General features: G+C 39.5%; 1 protein-coding gene across 1 annotated transcript in view; it reads left to right on the top strand.

Annotated features, from left to right (window-relative positions):
• The window catches only part of NECAP1 (NECAP endocytosis associated 1), a 16,534-nt gene extending 6,882 nt beyond the window's left edge, over positions 1-9,652 (top strand). Inside the window, exons 2-8 of the mRNA XM_017894286.1 lie at positions 1,894-1,994; positions 2,150-2,254; positions 3,750-3,831; positions 5,057-5,165; positions 5,253-5,436; positions 7,685-7,787; positions 8,126-9,652. Of these exons, the coding sequence (XP_017749775.1) occupies positions 1,894-1,994; positions 2,150-2,254; positions 3,750-3,831; positions 5,057-5,165; positions 5,253-5,436; positions 7,685-7,787; positions 8,126-8,174 (733 nt within the window). The 3' untranslated portion in view covers positions 8,175-9,652. The remainder of the gene's footprint in view (positions 1-1,893; positions 1,995-2,149; positions 2,255-3,749; positions 3,832-5,056; positions 5,166-5,252; positions 5,437-7,684; positions 7,788-8,125) is intronic.
• The last annotated feature ends 9,866 nt before the right edge of the window (positions 9,653-19,518 follow it).

Raw genomic sequence — 19,518 nt, 5'->3', positions numbered from 1 at the left:
AAAAAAAAAAAAAAAGATGAATTATTAATAACTTTTACTTTGCTAATCTCTTTTCCATACTCCTGGCAAAACAAATCACAAATACAATGTTTTGTAAAATTCATCATAAATAATCTTAGTTGTTGTTCAAGTTGATTATACCACATTTTATAATTTCTAATGTTTTCATGGACAGCCCAGCCCAGATGTCTTTCTTGAACTCCAGCCCAGATGTCTTTCTTGAACTCATCTCATATATTTTACTACCTACTCTACATCTCTTGAAAATCTACTAGACATCTCAAACTCAGCATATTTAAAACTGAATCCCTGATCCTTCTTCCTAGACGTGTTCCACCTCATCTCAATAATTGGCAACTCCTTTGCTCAGGCTGAACACCTTGGAGTTGTCCTTGACTTCTCTTTGTGTCCTCTATCCCATATCTAATCCATTAGAAAATCCTGCTGCTTGTACCCTAAATATATCCAGAATCTAGCCACTTCTGCTACCATTGTGACTTTTCTAGATTACTGTAGTAGTCTCTTAGCTAATCCCACTGCTTCAGTCCTCTTATCCCTACAGCTTTTCTCCAGACAGCAGATGTAGTAATCTTTTTAGAATATAAGGGAGATCATGTCACACCTCTGCTTAAAATTTGTAATAGCTCTTTTTTCACTCAGAGTGAAAGCTAAAGTTGTTACTATGGCCCACAAGGCCCTGCATGATCTGGCCCTCTGTTACCTCTCCTACCTTGTCTCTTACTCCGTTCTAACCACAATGGCTTCCTTGCTGTCTCTCAAACATGCCAGACATGCCCCCACCTTAGCACCTTTGGGCTAGCTGTTCCCTATATCTAGAATGCTTTTCCCCCTAGATATCTGTATGGGTAACACTTGCTTCACATTTTAGTTCACATTTCACCTTAATGAGACCTACCCTAACCACCCTCTTGAATGCTACAACCTGTTCATTCTCCCACTGTCTTCTCAACCTTCCTAATTTGCCTCTACATTTTCTTTTTACCTTAGAACTTACCACTTTCTAAGATACTAATTATGCTGTTTATTTTGTTTCTTTTTTATTTTCTATCTTCTATTAAAATGTAAGCCTCATGAGGGTAGAAATCTTTGTTTTGGTTGCTGTTGTATCCCAAGCATCTAAAACAGTGGTGCCTCTGTCTTAATAAGTATTGTATAAATATTGATTGAATTCAGTGAAAGATAGTATATTTAGTGATTTGGGAGGGCGCCCATTATCTAGGATATTTAATTTAGTAGACTTTGTTGTTATCTGATTAGTAAAGCATTGTTATCTAGTATACCATCTATAGTTTGAAAATAGCATCGTTATGAGAAATTTTATTTATTTATTTATATGAGACCAAGTCTTGTTGTGTCACCCAGGCTGGAGTGCAGCAGCGCAATCTCGGCTCACCGCAACTTCCACTTCCCAGGTTCAACTGATTCTGCCTCAGCTTCCCAAGGGATTACAGGTGTACGCCACCATACCCAGCAAATTTTTGTATTTTTAGAAGACACGGTTTCACCATGTTGGCCAGGCTGGTCTCAAACTCCTGACTTAAGTGATCCATCCACCTTGGCCTCCCAAAGTGCTGGGATTACAGACTTGAGCCACCACACTCAGCCAGAATTTTATTTTTTATTGCTTGTATTCGTGCTTTTACATCTTTTTAATGATGCTTATTGGACTCCAAAGTCCTCAAGTAGTAGCATTGTCTTTTACTTGCTTTGGACTATATGTAACATGAAGCATCTAAATATATCATGAATTATTCTTGTTGATTAATAGGTAGAAAGAATAGGTAATCCAGGACAGGGAAATAGAAATACAGTAAAAGATTCTGAGTAGGCTTTAGTAAATTAAGCCTGAGCCTTCCTCTTTTCCTCTCCTAGGGCATCTGACTGGAAATTAGACCAGCCTGATTGGACTGGTCGCCTCCGAATCACTTCAAAAGGGAAGATTGCCTATATCAAACTCGAGGATAAAGTTTCAGGTAATCTTCACAGGTGACCTTCTAACATTAAGGATATTAATTTGGTGTGCTTTTATAAGTACCTTCAATTTGGGGACTGGAATGGAAATACTTGTTAATTGGAGTTCTGGATTTTGGCTTCCTTTGCTCAAAAAAGTCTTTCTCTTATCTGTCAGGGGAGCTTTTTGCTCAGGCTCCAGTAGAACAATATCCTGGTATTGCTGTGGAGACAGTGACAGATTCCAGCCGCTACTTTGTAATCCGGATCCAGGATGGTACTGGTAAGAGAACTGGGATTGTGAATGGAACGAAGTTAGGAAAACAGGTGAATGCGCGGCCGTGAAAAGTGGGTCCGATTGCATTTGTCTTTCTTTGGTTTGCTTCATTTTTTTCTTCCCTTTCTCTAAAGTTACTATAGTTGCTAAAGGAAAAGTATTCACATGTTATTTGTAATAGATATGAGCACAAGTTCAAGATGTGGTAATTCATATGTAGACTTAATCAAAATGCCACATCTAACAAAAGAATTAACACATTTTGCACTTTGGGAGGCCAAGGCGGGTGGATCACTTGAGGTCAGGAGTTCGAGGCCAGCCTGACCAATATGATGAAACCCCGTCTCTACTAAAAATACAAAAATTAGCCGGGTGTGGTGGCACATGCCTGTAATCCCAGCTACTCGGGAGGCTGAGACAGGAGAATCACTTGAATTCTGGAAGCAGAGGTTGCAGTGAGCTGAGCTCATGCCATTGCACTCCAGCCTGGGCGACAAGAGCGAAATTCCATCTCAAAAAAAAAGAAGAATGAACACTTTTTGCCCATTTATTGTTTGTGGTAGTTTTTGGTGGGGCAAAACTTGAATCGTATTATGTGTGGGGCAGTTATTCTCACTCTTCTCCATGGTCTATAACAAAGATTGGCAAACAGACAAATAATAAATATTTTAGGTTTTGCAGGTCAAGTGGCCTCTGTTGCAACTACTCAGTTTTGCTGTTGCAGTGTGAAAGCACTGTAAAAAAATAAATGAACACATTGATATTGACTATGTTCCAATGAAACTTTTTCTAGAAAACCAAGCTATGGCAGGATAAAGCGCATGGGCTCTATGTAGTTTATCAACTCTTGGTCTGTGAGAAGATGTTTCACAATCAGACTTTGTCTAGTTAGGGTGACTGTTATATTTTCATTGGGCAGAATTTGCCATAGAGCAGCAGTCCTCAACCTTTTTGGCACCAGGGACCCATTTTGTGGAAGACAGTTTTCCACAGACCGGCATTAGGGGACGGTTTCAGGATGATTCAAGTGCATCACGTCTATTGTACATTTTATTTCTATTATTACATTGTAATGTATAATGAAATAATTATACAACTCACTATAATGTAGAATCAGTGGGATCCTTGAGCTTGTTTTCCTGCCACTAGACGGGGGTAAGGGGAGACCCCCATCTAGGGGTGATGGGAGATAGTGACAGATCACCAGGCAGCAGATTCTCATAGGAAGCACATAACCTAGATCCCTCACATGTGCAGTTCACAGTAGGGTTCACACCCCTCTGAGAATCTAATGCTGCCACTGATCTGACAGGAGGCAGAGCTCAGGTGGTAATGCAAGCAACGGGGAGTGGCTGTAAATACAATGAAGCTTTGCTGTCTTGTGTACAACTCACCTCCTGCGGTATGGCCTGGTTTCTACCGGGCCACGGACTGGTCCCGGGGGCTGGGGACTCCTGCCGTAGAGAGTACTTCCTATTCGAGTCTTCCTACCTTTTCACAGGGCGCAGTGCTTTCATTGGCATTGGCTTCACAGATCGGGGAGATGCCTTCGACTTTAATGTCTCCTTGCAGGATCACTTCAAGTGAGTGAAGCTTGTCCTTGGTTCCCAGGTTGAATGTTTATAGGTCTGCTGCTTCTCACATGAATGGGCAGTGTCTCTTTTCCTCCTGGTTTCTTTATTTCTTAAACTATTTCATTATGGTTATAAATCTCCCCATTCACTTTTGTTTCCTTCGGTCATCTTTGCATCTATTCTGTGTTTCCTTTCCTTATAGCCTGCAGTATGTTTTAGATCCCTTGTGCAGTAGTCTGAAATGATGCTCTGTCGAATTTGCCCCGTCTTTTTTCTTTTTTTAAACTTTTAATTAAAAAGTAAACTTTAACGTCGAAAATGCAAACTTGGGGAAGGCAGAAAGGTGACACACAAGGCTGTCACTTCACACTTGGAAGATTGCACAGCAGCCGGGCAGAGGCGCTCCTCACTTCCCAGATGGGGCAGCGGCTGGGCAGAGGCGCTTTTCACTTCCCAGACAGTGGGCACTGGACAGAGGCACTCCTCACATCCGAGACGGGGCGGTGGCTGGGCAGAGGCGCTCCTCACTTCCCAGATGGGGCGGCAGTCGGGCAGAGGCGCTCCTCGCTTCCCAGACAGTGGGCAGCTGGACAGAGGCACTCCTCACATCCCAGATGGGGCGGTGGCTGGGCAGAGGCGCTCCTCACTTCCCAGACAAGAATTTGCCCCGTCTTTTAGGTGGTAGAGGGAGGTCTACAGTAACAGCAGGGCTTTATGTGGGGAGTTATGTGCCACTCTTTTTACCTTATGTAGCTGATGTGTTTTGTGACTTTTGCAGTATTTCTTTAGCCCGCTTGATTTTGGTGCCACTGTAGTTGACCGCACTGTGCACAGTCAGCTTCCTCCCTCAAGAGCAAGCATATCCTTTTCTGCCTCAGGACTCTTTGAAGTTGTAGAAGGCTAAGAGCAAGGTTTAACTTGGAAAGACTAAGAAACTAACACCCCCTCAGGAGCAGCCCCCAACTGTGGGGAATGGGAATTGGTGGCTAAATGCCATCCTTTTGGAAGGGGCAAGTCTAATATGTATTCTGTGAGATTTCTCAGAGAGCCCCCAGTGGGACTGAACTCCAGTTGTTTTCTTTCTTGGCTTTTTTTCCTTTCTTTTCTCACTCTTTTTTATCTCTCACTGTGCTTTCTGGAATCCCATTTCATAAAAGTAAATACACCCAAATTTGTATGTCAGACTCTGCTTTCAGGAAATCTCAAACTAAGATAACTTGCTCTGTTCCCAAAGGTGGGTAAAGCAGGAATCTGAGATTTCCAAGGAATCGCAAGAAATGGACGCCCGTCCTAAGTTGGATCTGGGCTTCAAGGAAGGACAAACCATCAAGTTGAGTATCGGGGTGAGTATGGTTTTTAAAAATTTTGTTTTCCTGTGCTTCCATAAGCCTATCACATCTTTCTCTTGCTCTCCCTTTTTTCTTTTGTAGAACATTACAACCAAGAAAGGAGGTGCTTCTAAGCCCAGGACTGCAAGGGGTGGGGGCCTGAGCTTACTCCCACCCCCGCCAGGAGGCAAAGTCACTATTCCCCCACCGTCCTCCTCAGTCGCCATCAGCAATCATGTCACCCCACCACCCATTCCGAAATCTAACCATGGAGGCAGTGATGCAGGTAAATCTGATACTTCTAATTTTGAGAAATCCAATCTTATATTTTAATTAAGTAACACCTGTTTGTCAAAGAGAGTTAATGTTTTTGCTATGAAATAGCTCATGGTACTGACAAGGTGATTCTGGCAGCTTCTAGCAAGGAATCAAAGCTTTTCTGGTAAATTGAGAGTCGTAGTATCTCATAGGTTCTTTGGCAGAAAATATATGCTTATTAAAAAGACAATTTCCTTCACTTTTTTCTTGGTTAGACGTTTATAAGCTTTTGAGTCAGATGGACCAAGATTTTGGTCATGGCTCTGCTACTTTATATTTGAATGTGCTTGGTAAACATTACTTAAGTTTTTTAAGTCTCAGTTTCCTTATCTACAAACTGGAGATGTAAAATCACCCCTACGGGAACCTTGGCTCACGCCTGTAATCCCAGCACTTTGGGAGGCTGAGATGGGTGGATTGCTTGAGCTTAGGAGTTTGAGATCAGCCTGGGCAACATGACGAAACCCCATCTCTACAGAAATATACAAACATTAATTGGATGTGGTGGTGCACGCCTGTAGACCCAGCTATTTGGGAGGCTGAAATGGGAGGATGGCTTGAGCCTGGGAGGCTGCGATGAACCATTATTGCGCCACTGTATTCCAGCCTGGGTGACAGAGTGAGACCTTGTCTCATAAAAAAGAAACAAAAATAAATAAATAAATAAATAAATAAGTAGATAAAATAAAAAAATTGCCATCCCAATGCTGTGAGGGTTAAATGATTTGACAGCACCTAGCATAGCACTTGAAACATGGTAACCATTTAGTAAATGTTATTTCTTAAACCTTCCCATTTCTTCACAAGAGCAATTGGGAGAAAAGGAGAAGAAATCTAGGTTTGTCCATACATTTTCATTCTTTTTTTCTGTCTGGTGGGAGAAAGAATAAATATAGTTACATCTTCTCATTTGAAAAGTGAGAGCATTGGAACTGAGAAAAGAAATTTTCTAAGATTAGGGAACTGTGTCTTACAATCTGAGAATTTTAACTTAATGTATTGGACAATACATTAAGGGCAAATACAGATAATTTGTTGAATTGATTACTAAGGCTAAGCTTTCTCTTTCTGGAATTTTTGAGGTGAAAATGTTACAGCCTGCTTCTTTTGGTAAGTGTTGCCAGAAGGCACTGGGGATAGTATCTAAGATTTTTTTAAAATTAAATTATTATTTTGAGATAATTGTAGATTAACATGCAGTTGTAAGAAACAATATGAAGAGATCCTGTTTGCCCTTTTCCCAGTTTCCCTCAATTGGTAATATTTTGTGAAACTATTGTCAATTATCACAAATCAAAAATTGACATTATACCACTTTCTCATCTTACTCGGCTTACACCATTTTACATGTTCTCATCTGTGTATATTTGTATGGATCTGTATATTTAGTTCTATGCAGGTTTTTTTGTTTGTTTGTTTATTTTTTGAGACAGGGTCTTGCACTGTTGCCCAGGCTAGCGGTGCAGTCATAGCTCACTGCAGCCTCAAACTCCTGAGCTCAAGAGATCCTTCTGCGTCAGTCTCCCAAACATCTGGGACTACAGGTGCACACTGCCACACCAAGCTAATTTTTAAATTTTTTGTAACAACAGAGTCTCACTATATTGCCCAGGCTGGCCTCAAACTTCTAGGCTTCAGTGATCCTGTCTTGGCCCCCCAAAATGCTGGGATTACAGGTGTGAGCCACTGCATCTGGCCAGTTCTTTGCAGTTTTGTTGTGTGTAGGTCCATGGATCCACCATCATTTCAGGCTATAGAACAGTTTAATCACTACAAAGATCCCCTGTGTCAACCTTACACAACCACACCCATCTCCCTCTCATCCTTTCTTCCCCCATTCCTAACGCTTGGCAGTCACCAGTCTATTCTCCATCTTTATAATTTTGTCACTTCAGGAATGTTCTGTGAAAGAAATCATACAGCATGTAACCTTTGGGACAGGCTTTTCCCACTCAGCATAATTCCCTTGAGATTCATTCAAGTTGTGTATATCAATAGTCTGTTCCTTTTTATTGCTGAGTAGTATTCTGTGGTATGGATATACCAGTGTGAGTAACTATTGCCCAAGGAATGACATCTAGGTTGTTTACAGTTTTTGACCATTATGAATAAAGCTGCTGTGGCATTTGTGTACAGATTTTTTGTGTGAACATAAAATTCTCATTTCCTAGATTTTGATTATGTTTTTCTTTTTTCTTTTCTTACCTTGTGTTTAGATATCCTTTTAGATTTGGATTCTCCTGCTCCTGTCACGACACCAGCACCAACTCCAGTTTCTGCAAGCAATGACTTGTGGGGAGACTTCAGCACTGCATCCAGGTAATGGGCTTAGTGAAACTAGCGTACTCTCAATCAGCGTATAGAAGATATGTGCCGTCAATTGAAATCTTTGATCTGGAGAAGCAGTGGATATGCAGGTCACATAGAGTCTTTTGGAGGAGTTATAGGGAAGGAAATATAGTAGTGCTGGGAATGGTGGGACAAGAAAGCTGTAGGATGAGGTTTGAGTGGGATATTTCAGGCCTTGGTAAGTAGAATTGCCATGAAGTGTGGTTCTGGAAATTCTAGGCGGTGATTTCTTAAAAACTATTAAGTAAAGAATGGAGTTGTTATCCTAATATTATGTCTTTCGCTTTCTCTATTTTCCTGTCTTACAGCTCTGTTCCAAACCAGGCACCACAGCCATCCAACTGGGTCCAGTTCTGAATGGTATTGGCAGGACATTAAGGACAGACTTGAGGAATAAAAATGACCTTGAGGGCACCAATCTGTGAGGGAAGTTAGGAACCCATTTCCTCCCCAGAATCAAAATGACTGGACAATCTTTTTCATAGCTTCTCCATTACATTCAAGCTGGTTTATGTCACTCCCCTGTGTTGTTACTTGTACAGCCAAGAAAGTATCTGTTATCTCCTGCTTAGTACCAAGGTAGGGGACTAGTGGATCTTATCATAGTTTTGGCTGACTATGCAGGGCTGAAAAGGCCAGCGTCTGTTTGAGGGGGAATGACCTCTAACATCTGTAAAATTTGTCTCATCTTTTAAATTCTTTAACTTATTTCAAAATCATCTCATGACCCTTGTGTGCCTCTTTGTGAAGCCCTATTTAGCAATTTCAGGGGAGTCAAAAACCTTGCAACTTCCTTCTCCACTAACCCAGGACTAAAAATGGACAGGCTGACCTCAGTGTTTACAAATTCCGAATTTTGATAGGGGTAGATATGGAGAAAGGCCTATTTCCTGGGTCTCTGCTGTGTAGCCTCCTTCAGGCTTATTGTACTCAGTGAACATCCAGTGCTGGGTGCAGCTCCATCGCCCTCTTGTGTGTTTACATGTCTCTTTCTATGATAAGAGTTGTGTTGGTGGCACCTCCACTCTTCTTTTCTGTTTGTTGAATATCAATTGTGTAACATCTTTGACCAGTGGGTGTCTCTGTAATGAAGGAGGTTCAAGAGGCTGTGCTTTCCAAGTGATAGTCTATAGGAGTGTTTAATTTCTTGCAGCTCCATCTGGTTGCTGCATTTGAAGCATGGCATTAATTGGTATTTGCCCTGTTATTTGACCTAAAGTTGAAGGGTTTAGAGTTTTTAACCTGATCTGTAGAGCAGAGAGGTTGAAAACACTTAACTCTTGTTTAGTACCCTCATTGCCTTGCTGCCTGGGTATCTGGCTCCTTTCCATAAACATTTCTTTTCAGTTCATGTAGTTCTTTAATAGAAAGCTGCTATTATGTATATTGTCATTTGTGAAGGAAGTTGAAGAGTCACAGCTTTACTGTGACAGATTTTGCCCAAGGCTTTGATACCTGTCACCCAGGGTATCTTAAAAGCAAGTTGTTCTCCCACTACTTTCCTTTCCCTCTGCCCTGCCATTCCTTTTACAATGCTGTGAAAAAAGTTCTGCTTGAGGAGTGGGTACTTTCTATTTTGTTTCTAAATGAGCAATTTTGAAGTGAAATGAGGTGTAATTGCTTCCCCCTTTGACCTTATTTTGGGGTATTGACATTTCTGGGCAGAAAGGAGGTCCCTTTAGGGTTTAGGGGTTCTTCCCAAAATATTATTACTTTCCTGGGGATTCCGGCTTGTGCTTGAGACTTTTCTGACTTGGGTCCCATTTTTCTTTTCTTTGCCTCCCTTTTTCCAGGAAGCCTCTTTTCTTGGGCAGGCCATTGGCAGACATATTAAAATTCCAATAGGGAAAACACTAAAAGGGAAGGGTCTGTAGGGAAATCACTGTGACTAAATAACTGGGGAAACCTATTTTTTCAATCCTTCCTCCCAGATGGGTGTGTTCCCTTGGTATTCCAAGATGATAAATAATTATTATGTATTGGGAATTTCCTGAAAAATGGAAAAATGTCAGATATCTAATGTATATAGGCATATGCTGTATTGGTGGCATAATTGGTAATTAAAAATATGGAAAAGTGTCTCTTTTATCTTTTAATTTGCTTATTTGATTACTTTTTAAATTTAATCGGCCAAACATAAATGGACCAGTAGGTAAAAAGGATATTTATATCACTCTTTATTAAGAAATAAGGCTTTTAAGAAGTTGAGACTAGAGCTTTGTGCTCATGGTCCTAAAATGACAGAGCACTCTGTGTCATCAATGAATATTCATTATTTATTTTCTGGTGCAGTTAATTTGCTTCCAATTATCTTCATGATCTAGGCCACTTCTTATATCTTAACTGTAATCAGCAGAAATGACAGGGATCAGTATAAGAGAAAGAACAAAGGTCAGAGCCACAGACTTTGGAAACCAGAAAAGATCCTGGGAGTTCTTGTTCAGTGATTGTCACAGGAGATTGATTAGCTAGATGTGGTGGTTTACTTCTGTAATTCCAACACTTTGAGAGGCCAAGGTGGGAAGATTGGTTGAAGCCAGTTCAAGACCAGCCTGGGCAATATAGCGAGATCTCGTCACTACAAAAAATATAAAAATTAGCTGGGCATGGCAGCATGTGCCTGTAGTGCTAGCCACTTGGGAGGTTGAGGTGGGAGGATCACGAGCCTGGGAGGATGAGGCTGCAGTGAGCTGTGATTGTACCACGGTACTCTAGCCTCGGTGATAAAATGAACTTTCTCAAAAAAAAAAAAAAAAAAAAAACCATGAATCAAGGCTGGGCACAGTGGCTCATACCTATAATCCCACACTTTGGGAGGCTGAGGCGGGTGGATCACCGGAGGTCAGGAGTTTGAGAATAGCCTGGCCAACATGGTTGAAACCCTGTCTCTACTACAAATACAAAAATTAGCTGGGCGTAGTGCTGGGTGCCTGTAATCCCAGCTACTCTAGAGGCTGAGGCAGGACAGTCACTTGAACCTGGGAGGCAGAGGGTTGCAGTGGGCTGAGATGGCACCACTGCACTCCAGCCTGGGTGACAGTGAGGCTCCATCTCAAAGAAATAACAACAACAAAAAAACCAAAAAACCCTCCCTTGAAAACTGTAAAACTATAGCTACAATAATTTGTTAGTGGATACGTGGTATAAAAAGATGAAAATTGGTATCCAAAACAAAATGCGGCTGGGTGTGATGGCTCATGCCTGTAATCCTAGCACTTGGGGAGGCTGAGGCAGGAGTATTGCTTGATACCAGGAGTTCAAGACCAACCTGGCCAACATAGTAAGACCCTGTCTCTAAGAAAAAACAAAAATTATAGATGGGATGGAAATTTAAAGTGCAGAGTTTTTGTATGTGATTTAAATTATCAGCTTAAAATAGACCATTAAAAAGTGTTATGTAAACCTCATGGTAATCACAAAGCGAAAACCTGCAGTAGATGCACCAAAGATAAAGAGAACAAAGGACTGTAGAAAATCATCAAATAACAAAGGAAGAGAGCAAGAGAGGAAGAAAGGAACAAAGGGCCCACAAAACAAAAAACAATTTTAAAAATGGCAGTAGTGAGTCCTCACCTATTCATGATTATTTTGAATGCAAAATGGATTACATTCTCCAATCGAAAGACAGAGTGGCTAAATGAATTAAAGAAACAAGACTCAACTGTATTCTGCCTACAAGAGCCTCACTTCACCTTTAAGGAAACATACAGACTGAAAGTGAGGCATGGAGAAAGATATTTCATGCAAATGGACACCAGAAGAGAACAGGGGTAGATATATTACTATATAGTCCCTCCTTATCTGAGGTTTTGTTTTCTGTGCTTTCAGTTACCTGTAGTCAACCATGCTTTGAAAATACTAAGTGGAAAATTTCAAAAATTATTCATAAGTTTAAAAGTGGCACACTGTTCTGAGTAGTGTGATGAAATCTCACACCATCCTACTTTGCCCTGCCCTGGATGTGAATCATCCTTTTGTCCAATGTGTCCATGCTGTATACATTACCTACCTATATGACGCTTAGTAGTCCTCTCGGTTATCTGATTGTTGTAGTAATGCAATGCTTGTACAAGTTCAGTTAACCCTTGTTTTACTTAATAGTGGCCCCAAAGCACAAGAGTAGTGACTCTGGCATATTGTTATATTTATTCTGTTTTACTATTACTTATTGTTAATCTCTTGCTGTGCCTAATTTATAAACTAAACTTTATCATAGGTGTGTATATATAGGAGAAACATAATGTATATAGGGTTCAGTACTATCTGTGGTTTCAGGCATCCATGGGGGATCTTGGAATGTATTCCCTGAGGATAAGGGGGAAATACTGGATGTATTTCAGACAAAATAGACTTTTAAGTCAAAAGCTATAACAAGGGCAAGAGACAGGGTCATTACATAAATGTAGAAGAGGTAAATTTTTTTTTTGAGACAGAATTGCCCTCTGTCACCCAGGCTAGAGTGCAGTGGTATGATCTCAGTTCACTGCAACCTCTGCCTCCTGGGTTCAAGTGATTCTCCTGCCTCAGCCTCCTGAAGCTGGGACTACAGCCACGTACCACCATGCCCGGCTAATTTTTGTATTTTTAGTAGAGATGGGGTTTTGCCATGTTGACCAGGCTGGTCTTGAACTCCTGACCTCAAGTGATCCACCCACCTCGGCCTCCCAAAGTACTGGGATTACAGGTGTAAGCCATTGCGCCTGGCCCAAAGAGGTAAATTCATCAAGATGATATAACAATTATATGTGCATTTAAGATTGGAGCATCAAAATATATAAAGCAAATAACATATTTTTTAAAAAAGAGAAAGCAAGTTTATTAACAAAGTAAAGGAACGAAAGACTCGCAGAACAGCCGTCTTAACAGACTTGAAGAGGGAAATAGACGGCAATAGAATACCCCACTTTCAACAATGGATAGGTCAGACAGAAAATCAAAGAGGAAACACTGAACTTGAGCTGCACTTTAGACAATATGGGCCTAAGAGACATGTACATAACGTTTATTCAACAGTAGCAGAATACACATGCTTCTCAAGTACACATGGAATGTTCTCCAGTATAAATAAATATGTTTGGTCACAAAACAAGTCTTAACAAATTTAAGATTGAAATCGTGTTGAGTATCTTTTGACTATAATAGTATGAAATTAGAAATCAATGACAGGATGAAAACCAGAACATTCACAAATATGTGGAAATTAAAAAGTTTCCTGAACAACCAATGGGTCAAAGAATCAAAAAGAAAAAAAAAATCTTGAGACAAATTAAAGTGGAAACACAGCATATCAAAATTTATGGGGTGCAGCAAAAGTGGTTCTAAAAGGGAAGTTTATAGTGCTGAATACCTACATTAAGAAAAAAGGAAGATCTCAAACAACCTAATGTTACACCTACAGGAACTAGAAAAAGCCCACAGTTAGCAGAAAGAAAGAAGTAACAGGCCAGGCACAGTGACTCACGCCTGTAAGCCCAGCACTTTGGGAAGCCGAGGCAGGTGGATCACGAGGTCAAGAGTTTGAGACAAGCCTGGCCAACATAGTGAAACCCTGTCTTTACTAAAAATACAAAAATTAGCTGGGTGTGGTGGCGTGTACCTGTAGTCCCAGCTACTCGAGAGACTGAGGTGGGAGAATCGCTTGAACCCGGGAGGGTTAGTACATTTTAGTAAGGTCAGTTCATTACCTTCAATGTTTTCTAGATGAGATACACCAGTTGTGACAAATGCTTGGTCTTACATTGAATTGCAAGTCACCTCAGAATAAATTAAATTCTATTTTCCTTTTTTCATTCCAGTGCATTTTCCCCATTTTTCCTCTGTATTGAGGATGGCAAACAGCTACTTTATGCCTTGCAAATAAATTGGTTTCTGTGGTCATCGTTACAAATCAAGCCAATTGGGTGCTGCTGTGCATATCAAAGCCTACAGCTTCTCCATGAATCCTAATATAGGCCAGTTGATTCTCTTCAAGAAACAATCAAACCATCCCTGCCTTCTCCACCATATCTTTGATGTTTCCCTGCGCCTTTTCTTTCTTTTTTAAAAAACTTCTATTTTAGATTCAGAGGTACATATGCAGGTTTATTATATAGGTAAATTGCATGTCATGGGAGTTGGATATACAGATTATTTTGTTACCTAGGTAATAAGCATAGTACTCGATAGGTAGTTTTCCAATCCTCTCCCTCCTCCTCCCTCCCCACTCAGGGACCCAATGTCTGTTGTTCCCTTCTTTGTGTCCATATGTACTCAATGTTTAGATCTCATTCATAAGTGAGAACATGTGGTATTTGGTTTCCTATTCCTGCATTAGTTCATTTAGGTTTATGGCCTCCAGCTCTATCTATGTTGCTGCCAAGGACATGTTCTTTTTCTTTTTTCATGGGAGCATAGTATTCCATAGTGATTATATACCACATTTTCTTTATCCAGTCTACCACTGATGGGCATTTAGGTTGATTTCATGACTTTGCTATTGTGAATAGTGCTGCAGTGAACATATGTATGTGGCATGCATGTGTCTTTATGGTAGAATGATTTATATTCCTTTGGGTATATATCCAACAATGGGATTACTGGGTTGAATGGTAGTTCTAAGTTCTTTGAGAAATCACCACACTACTTTCTACAATGGCTGAACTAATTCATGTTCCCACCAGCAGTGTATAAGTGTTCCCTTTTTCCCACAGCCTCATCAACAGCTGTTATTTTGAGTTTTTTATAGTAGCCATTCTGACTGGTGTGAGATGGTATCTTATTGTGGTTTTGATTTGTGTTTCTCTAATGATTAGTGACATTGAGCAATTTTTCACATGCTTGTTGGCCACATGTCTTCTTTTGAAAAGTGTCTGTTCTTGTCTGTTGCCAACTTTTTAATGGGGTTGTTTGTTTTTTGCTTGTTAATTTGCTTAAGTTCTTATAGATTCTGGATATTAGATCTTCGTCAGATGCATAGTTTACAAATATATTCTCCCATTCTGTTGGTTGTCTGTTTACTCTTGAATAGTTCATTTTGCTGTGCAGAAGCTCTTTAGTTTAATTTGGTTTCATTTGTCAATTTTTGTTTTTGTTGTAATTGGTTTTGGCATATTCTTTATGAAATCTTTGCCCGTTCCTATGTACAGAATGATATTTCCTAGGTTATCTTTCAGGGTTTTTATAGTTTTATGTTTTACATTTAAGTCTTTAATCCCTCTTGAGTTGATTTTTGTATGCGGTGTAAGGAAGGGGTCCAGTTTCAATCTTCTGTATATGGCTAGCCAATTATCCCAGCACCATTTATTGAAAAGGGAATCCTTTCCCCGTTGCTTGTTTTTTGTCAACTTTGTCAAAGATAAGATGGTTGTAGGTGTGCAGCTTTATTTCTGGACTCTCTATTCTGTTACACTGGTCTTTGCATCTGTTTTTGTACCAGTACCATGCTGTTTTGGTTACTGTAGCCTTGTAGTACGGTTTGAAGTCAGGCAACACAATGCCCCAGCTTTGTTCTTTTGCTTAGGATTGCCCTGGCTATTTGAACTCTTTTTTGGCTTCATATGAATTTTAGAATAGTTTTTAAAAAATTCTGTGAAGAATGTCATTGGTAGTTTGATAGGAATAGCATCAAATCTGTGAATTGCTTTGGGCAGTATGGCCATTTTAACAATATTGATTCTTCCTATCCATGAACGTGGAATATTTTTCCATTTGCTTGTGTCATCTCTGGTTTCTCGGAACAGTGTTTTGTAATACTTGTTGTAGAGATCTTTTACCTCCCTGGTTAGCTATATTCTTAGGTATTTTATTTTATTATTATTATTTTTTGTGGCTATTTTGAATGGAATTACATTTTGGGTTCGCCTCTCAGCTTGGACGTTGGATTTGTGTACACTGATTTTCTATCTTGAAACTTTGCTGAAGTTGTTTACCAGATCTAGGAGTTTTGGGGCAGAGACTATGGGTTTTCTAGGTATAGAATCATCTCTTCTGCAAACAGATGATTTGATTTCCTCTCTTACTATTTGGATACCTTTTATTTCTTTTTCTTGCCTGATTGTCCTGCCTAGGACTTCCAGTACTATGTTGCATAGAAATGGTGAGAGTAGGTATCCATGTCTTGTTCCAGTTCTCAGGGAGAATGCTTCCAGCTTTTGCCCATTCAGTATAATGTTGGCTGTGGGTCTGTCATAGATGGCTCTTATTATTTTGTGGTATATTCCTTCAATGCCTAGTGTGTTGAGGGTTTTTAACATGAAGAAATGTTGAATGTTATCAAAAGCGTTTTTTGCATCTATTTACATGATTGTGTGACTTTTGTTTTTAGTTTTCTTTATATGGTGAATTACATTTATGGATTTGTGTATGTTGAACCAACCTTGCATCCCAGAGACAAAGCCTACTTGATAATGGTGGATTAACTTTTTGATATACTACTGGATTTGGTTTGCTTGTATTTTGTTGATGATTTTTGCATCTATGCTCGTCAAGGATATTGACCCAGTTTCCTTTTTTCTATTCTGTCTCTGCCAGGTTTTGGAATCAGGATGATACTGACTTCATAAAATGAATTAGCAATGAGTCCTTCCTCCTCAAATTTTTGGAACAGTTTCAGTAGGAACCTCTTCTTTATACATCTGGTAGAATTTGTCTGTGAATCCACCTGGTCCTGGGCCTTTTCTGGTTGGTAGACTTTTTATTACTGATTCAGTTTCAGAACTTGTTATTGATCTGTTGAGGGATTCCATTTCTTCCTGGGTCAATCTTGGGAGGCTGCATGTTTCCAATAATTTATCCATTTCTAGTTTTTCTAGGTTTTCTAGTTTGTGTGCATAGAGGTGTTCATAACAGTCTCTGAGGGTTTTTTTGTATTTCTGTGGGGCCAATGGTAATGCCCCTTTTTTCATTCTGATTGTATTTACATGGATCTTCTGCTGTTCCCCTCCCCCCTTTATTAGTATAGCTAGTGGTCTATTAATCTTATTTGTTCTTTTAAAAAACAAATTGTGGGATTTCTTGATCTTGTGTATGGCTCTTTGCTTCTCATTTTCTTCAGTTCAGCTCTGGTTTTGGTTATTTCTTGATTTCTGTTAGCTTTGGGGTTGGTTTGTTCTTGTTTCTCTAGTTCCTCTAAGAGTGGTGTTAGGTTGTTCACTTGAGATCTTTCTAACTTTTTGATGTGGGCATTTAGCACTATAAATTTCCCTCTTAACAACTGCTTGAGCTGTGTCCCAGAGATTATGGTATATTATATATTTCTCATTAATTTCAAAGAATTTCTTGATTTCCACCTTAATTTTATTGTTTACCCAAAAGTCACTCAGGAGCAGGTTGTTTAATTTCTGTGCAATTGTATGGTTTTGAGTGAAGAAAATCTTATTTTTGTGCTTGAGAGCCAGTCAATATGAGAGAGCCAAGTAAGTAGTAATGAAGACAGATTTTACTTTGGTGCATAGACTTTTTGACCTGGAGAAGGAACACCAGGTATCATGTAGTAGAGTTGCTGATACATTTGGTAGTTTACTGTCTCATTTTAATTATAAGTGGCTAAAATTGCATTGCACTTTGCTCAAGTTTTAGTTTTTTTTAGCCTTTTCAAAAACCATTTTTAAAATTGCTTCTCAATTGTACATGAAGGAAATACATATGTGACTATAGGACTAATGTTCAGGAGTTCTCCATCAATCATATATTCTCCATCAGTCACATATTCGAAGGAAGGAAAGAGGGAGAATTTTATTTACTTGTTGTTCCTTAGCCTGGGTTTATATAGATGGTTTTCACAGCATTTTTATGGTTTGCATTTATTTCAAAATTTTGCTAGAACTGTCATCTCCAGTTTCCTTTTCAAAGACATACAGTACAGGGTGGTATATTTTCAAAAAAGCTCTGGTATACTTAAATTACCTGCATCTGAGCCGGTAGTGAAATAATTGTCCTTTGTGACTTCATGTTCTGCCTCATCAATCTAAGGATAACATCATCTCCTCAATTAAACAAAATAATGCATTAAGACCCACTATGGATTTTTTGGCTTGCTTGTCGACATTTTCTTTCTTCCTATTATGTGTATTCTGCCAACGTACCTATTATTGGAAAAAAAAGTCATCGAGGTACTTAGTGTCAGTGCTGCATCTGGCTGCATATTAACACGGGACCACTAGAGGGCATGCTCCTCCTTAGCAACTGAAATAGTTGCAGGCGTTTGCTCAGACTCCTCGTGGCAGGGGAAGCATTTGTTTTCATTTTTTATTTTCTTTTCAACAATCTAAGATGGGACGAGAACAGGGGATGAATTTAAAAAGAAAGAAATGAAGACTGGACAGGACATTTAGTCTATGGAGTCTAAGCCTGTAACTGATCCAAAGTTTGTTGAGAAGGTAGAAAAATAGCTGTTTGGGCAGGCAGAAAATGAAGTATCAAACGATCCATTCTTCATACTTTAATACTTTAATAAATATTTGAATGGGGAATATACTTAATTTTAATGACACCCCCCTCCTCCTAGCTCCACTCATAATAGAGGATTAACGGGCAGTAAAGAGCTGTGGTCAGGAACATGGATTTGGGAGAAGACAGACTACTTTGCTACAAAATTTGTCTCTGCCACTTACTGGCTTTTTGACCTTGGAAAAATTAGTTAAACTTTGTTTGCCTCAGTTTCCTCATATACAAAATGAAAATAGTACCTATGGAATATTGTGACCGTAAAATAAATTTAAAAATTAAATTGCTTAGCTGGGCATGGTGGCTCACTTCTGTAATCCCAGTGCTTTAGGAGCCTACGGTGGGAGAATCGCTTAAGCCCAGGATTTTGAGGTTACAGTGAGCTATGATGGTGTCACTGCACTCCAGCTTGGGGTGACAGAGTGAGATGCTGTTTCTAAAAAATAAATATATAAAGTAATTAAAGTGCCTAGAACAGGGCCTGGAATATGGTAAGCTCCGTTTAAATATTTGTTGCTGGTACTAGTACTGCTTCTAGTTCTGGCTGTCCAGGTGTGTAATGAGATGGTGTAAGGGCAAAATCACAGGAGGTTTTTTTTTTTTTTTTTTTTCATTGTCTTAGAAGTGAGGTAGATGCCCAAGATTGGGGCAGGAAGTAGGAAGAGTCATCTAATAGAGGAGAAATCAGGAATAAGGGATGATAGGGAGACACGCTTCTGAGACATGTTTCAGACGGATTCCATAGTAGGGATTTAAATTCTTATTCTGTCTTTGTAATCCTGCTCAACCCCCTTTTTAGCTTTTATACTATATACCTTTTCACATAAGTAAGAAACCCCAAACCAACTGTCTTCTTATCCTGTATTTTTTGAGCACTGATCATTTGCTAGGGACTAGCTAAGTGCTTTGTAAAGATCGTCTCATTCAATCTTCACACAAACCCCTGAGATTCTTACTTCTGGGATTTCTTAATTCTTACCCTCTGGGGTGGGTAGTAGGGTTATCCGTATTTCACAGATGAGGAAACAGAGACACAGAGAGGTTAAAAAAACTTTACTAATTTGTACCTAAAGTGACAACATGCTAGTGTCAAAGATAATAATTAATGAATTGATTGTGGCCTACCTCTGTACCTTCATTTTCTAAAAAGGAAACCGCCATATTCATATTAATATTCCAGCCAGACTGATCTAATTATATGCTGCACTATTTCATACTACAGTGCCTTTACACTCTCTGGTCTTTCTGCCTCAAATACTTCTTTTTTTTTTTTTTTTTT

The sequence above is a fragment of the Rhinopithecus bieti genome, unplaced genomic scaffold (assembly GCF_001698545.2).
Source record: "Rhinopithecus bieti isolate Rb0 unplaced genomic scaffold, ASM169854v2 scaffold_23748, whole genome shotgun sequence".
NCBI lineage: Eukaryota > Metazoa > Chordata > Mammalia > Primates > Cercopithecidae > Rhinopithecus > Rhinopithecus bieti.
This window is presented reverse-complemented; position numbering and strand designations above follow the sequence as displayed.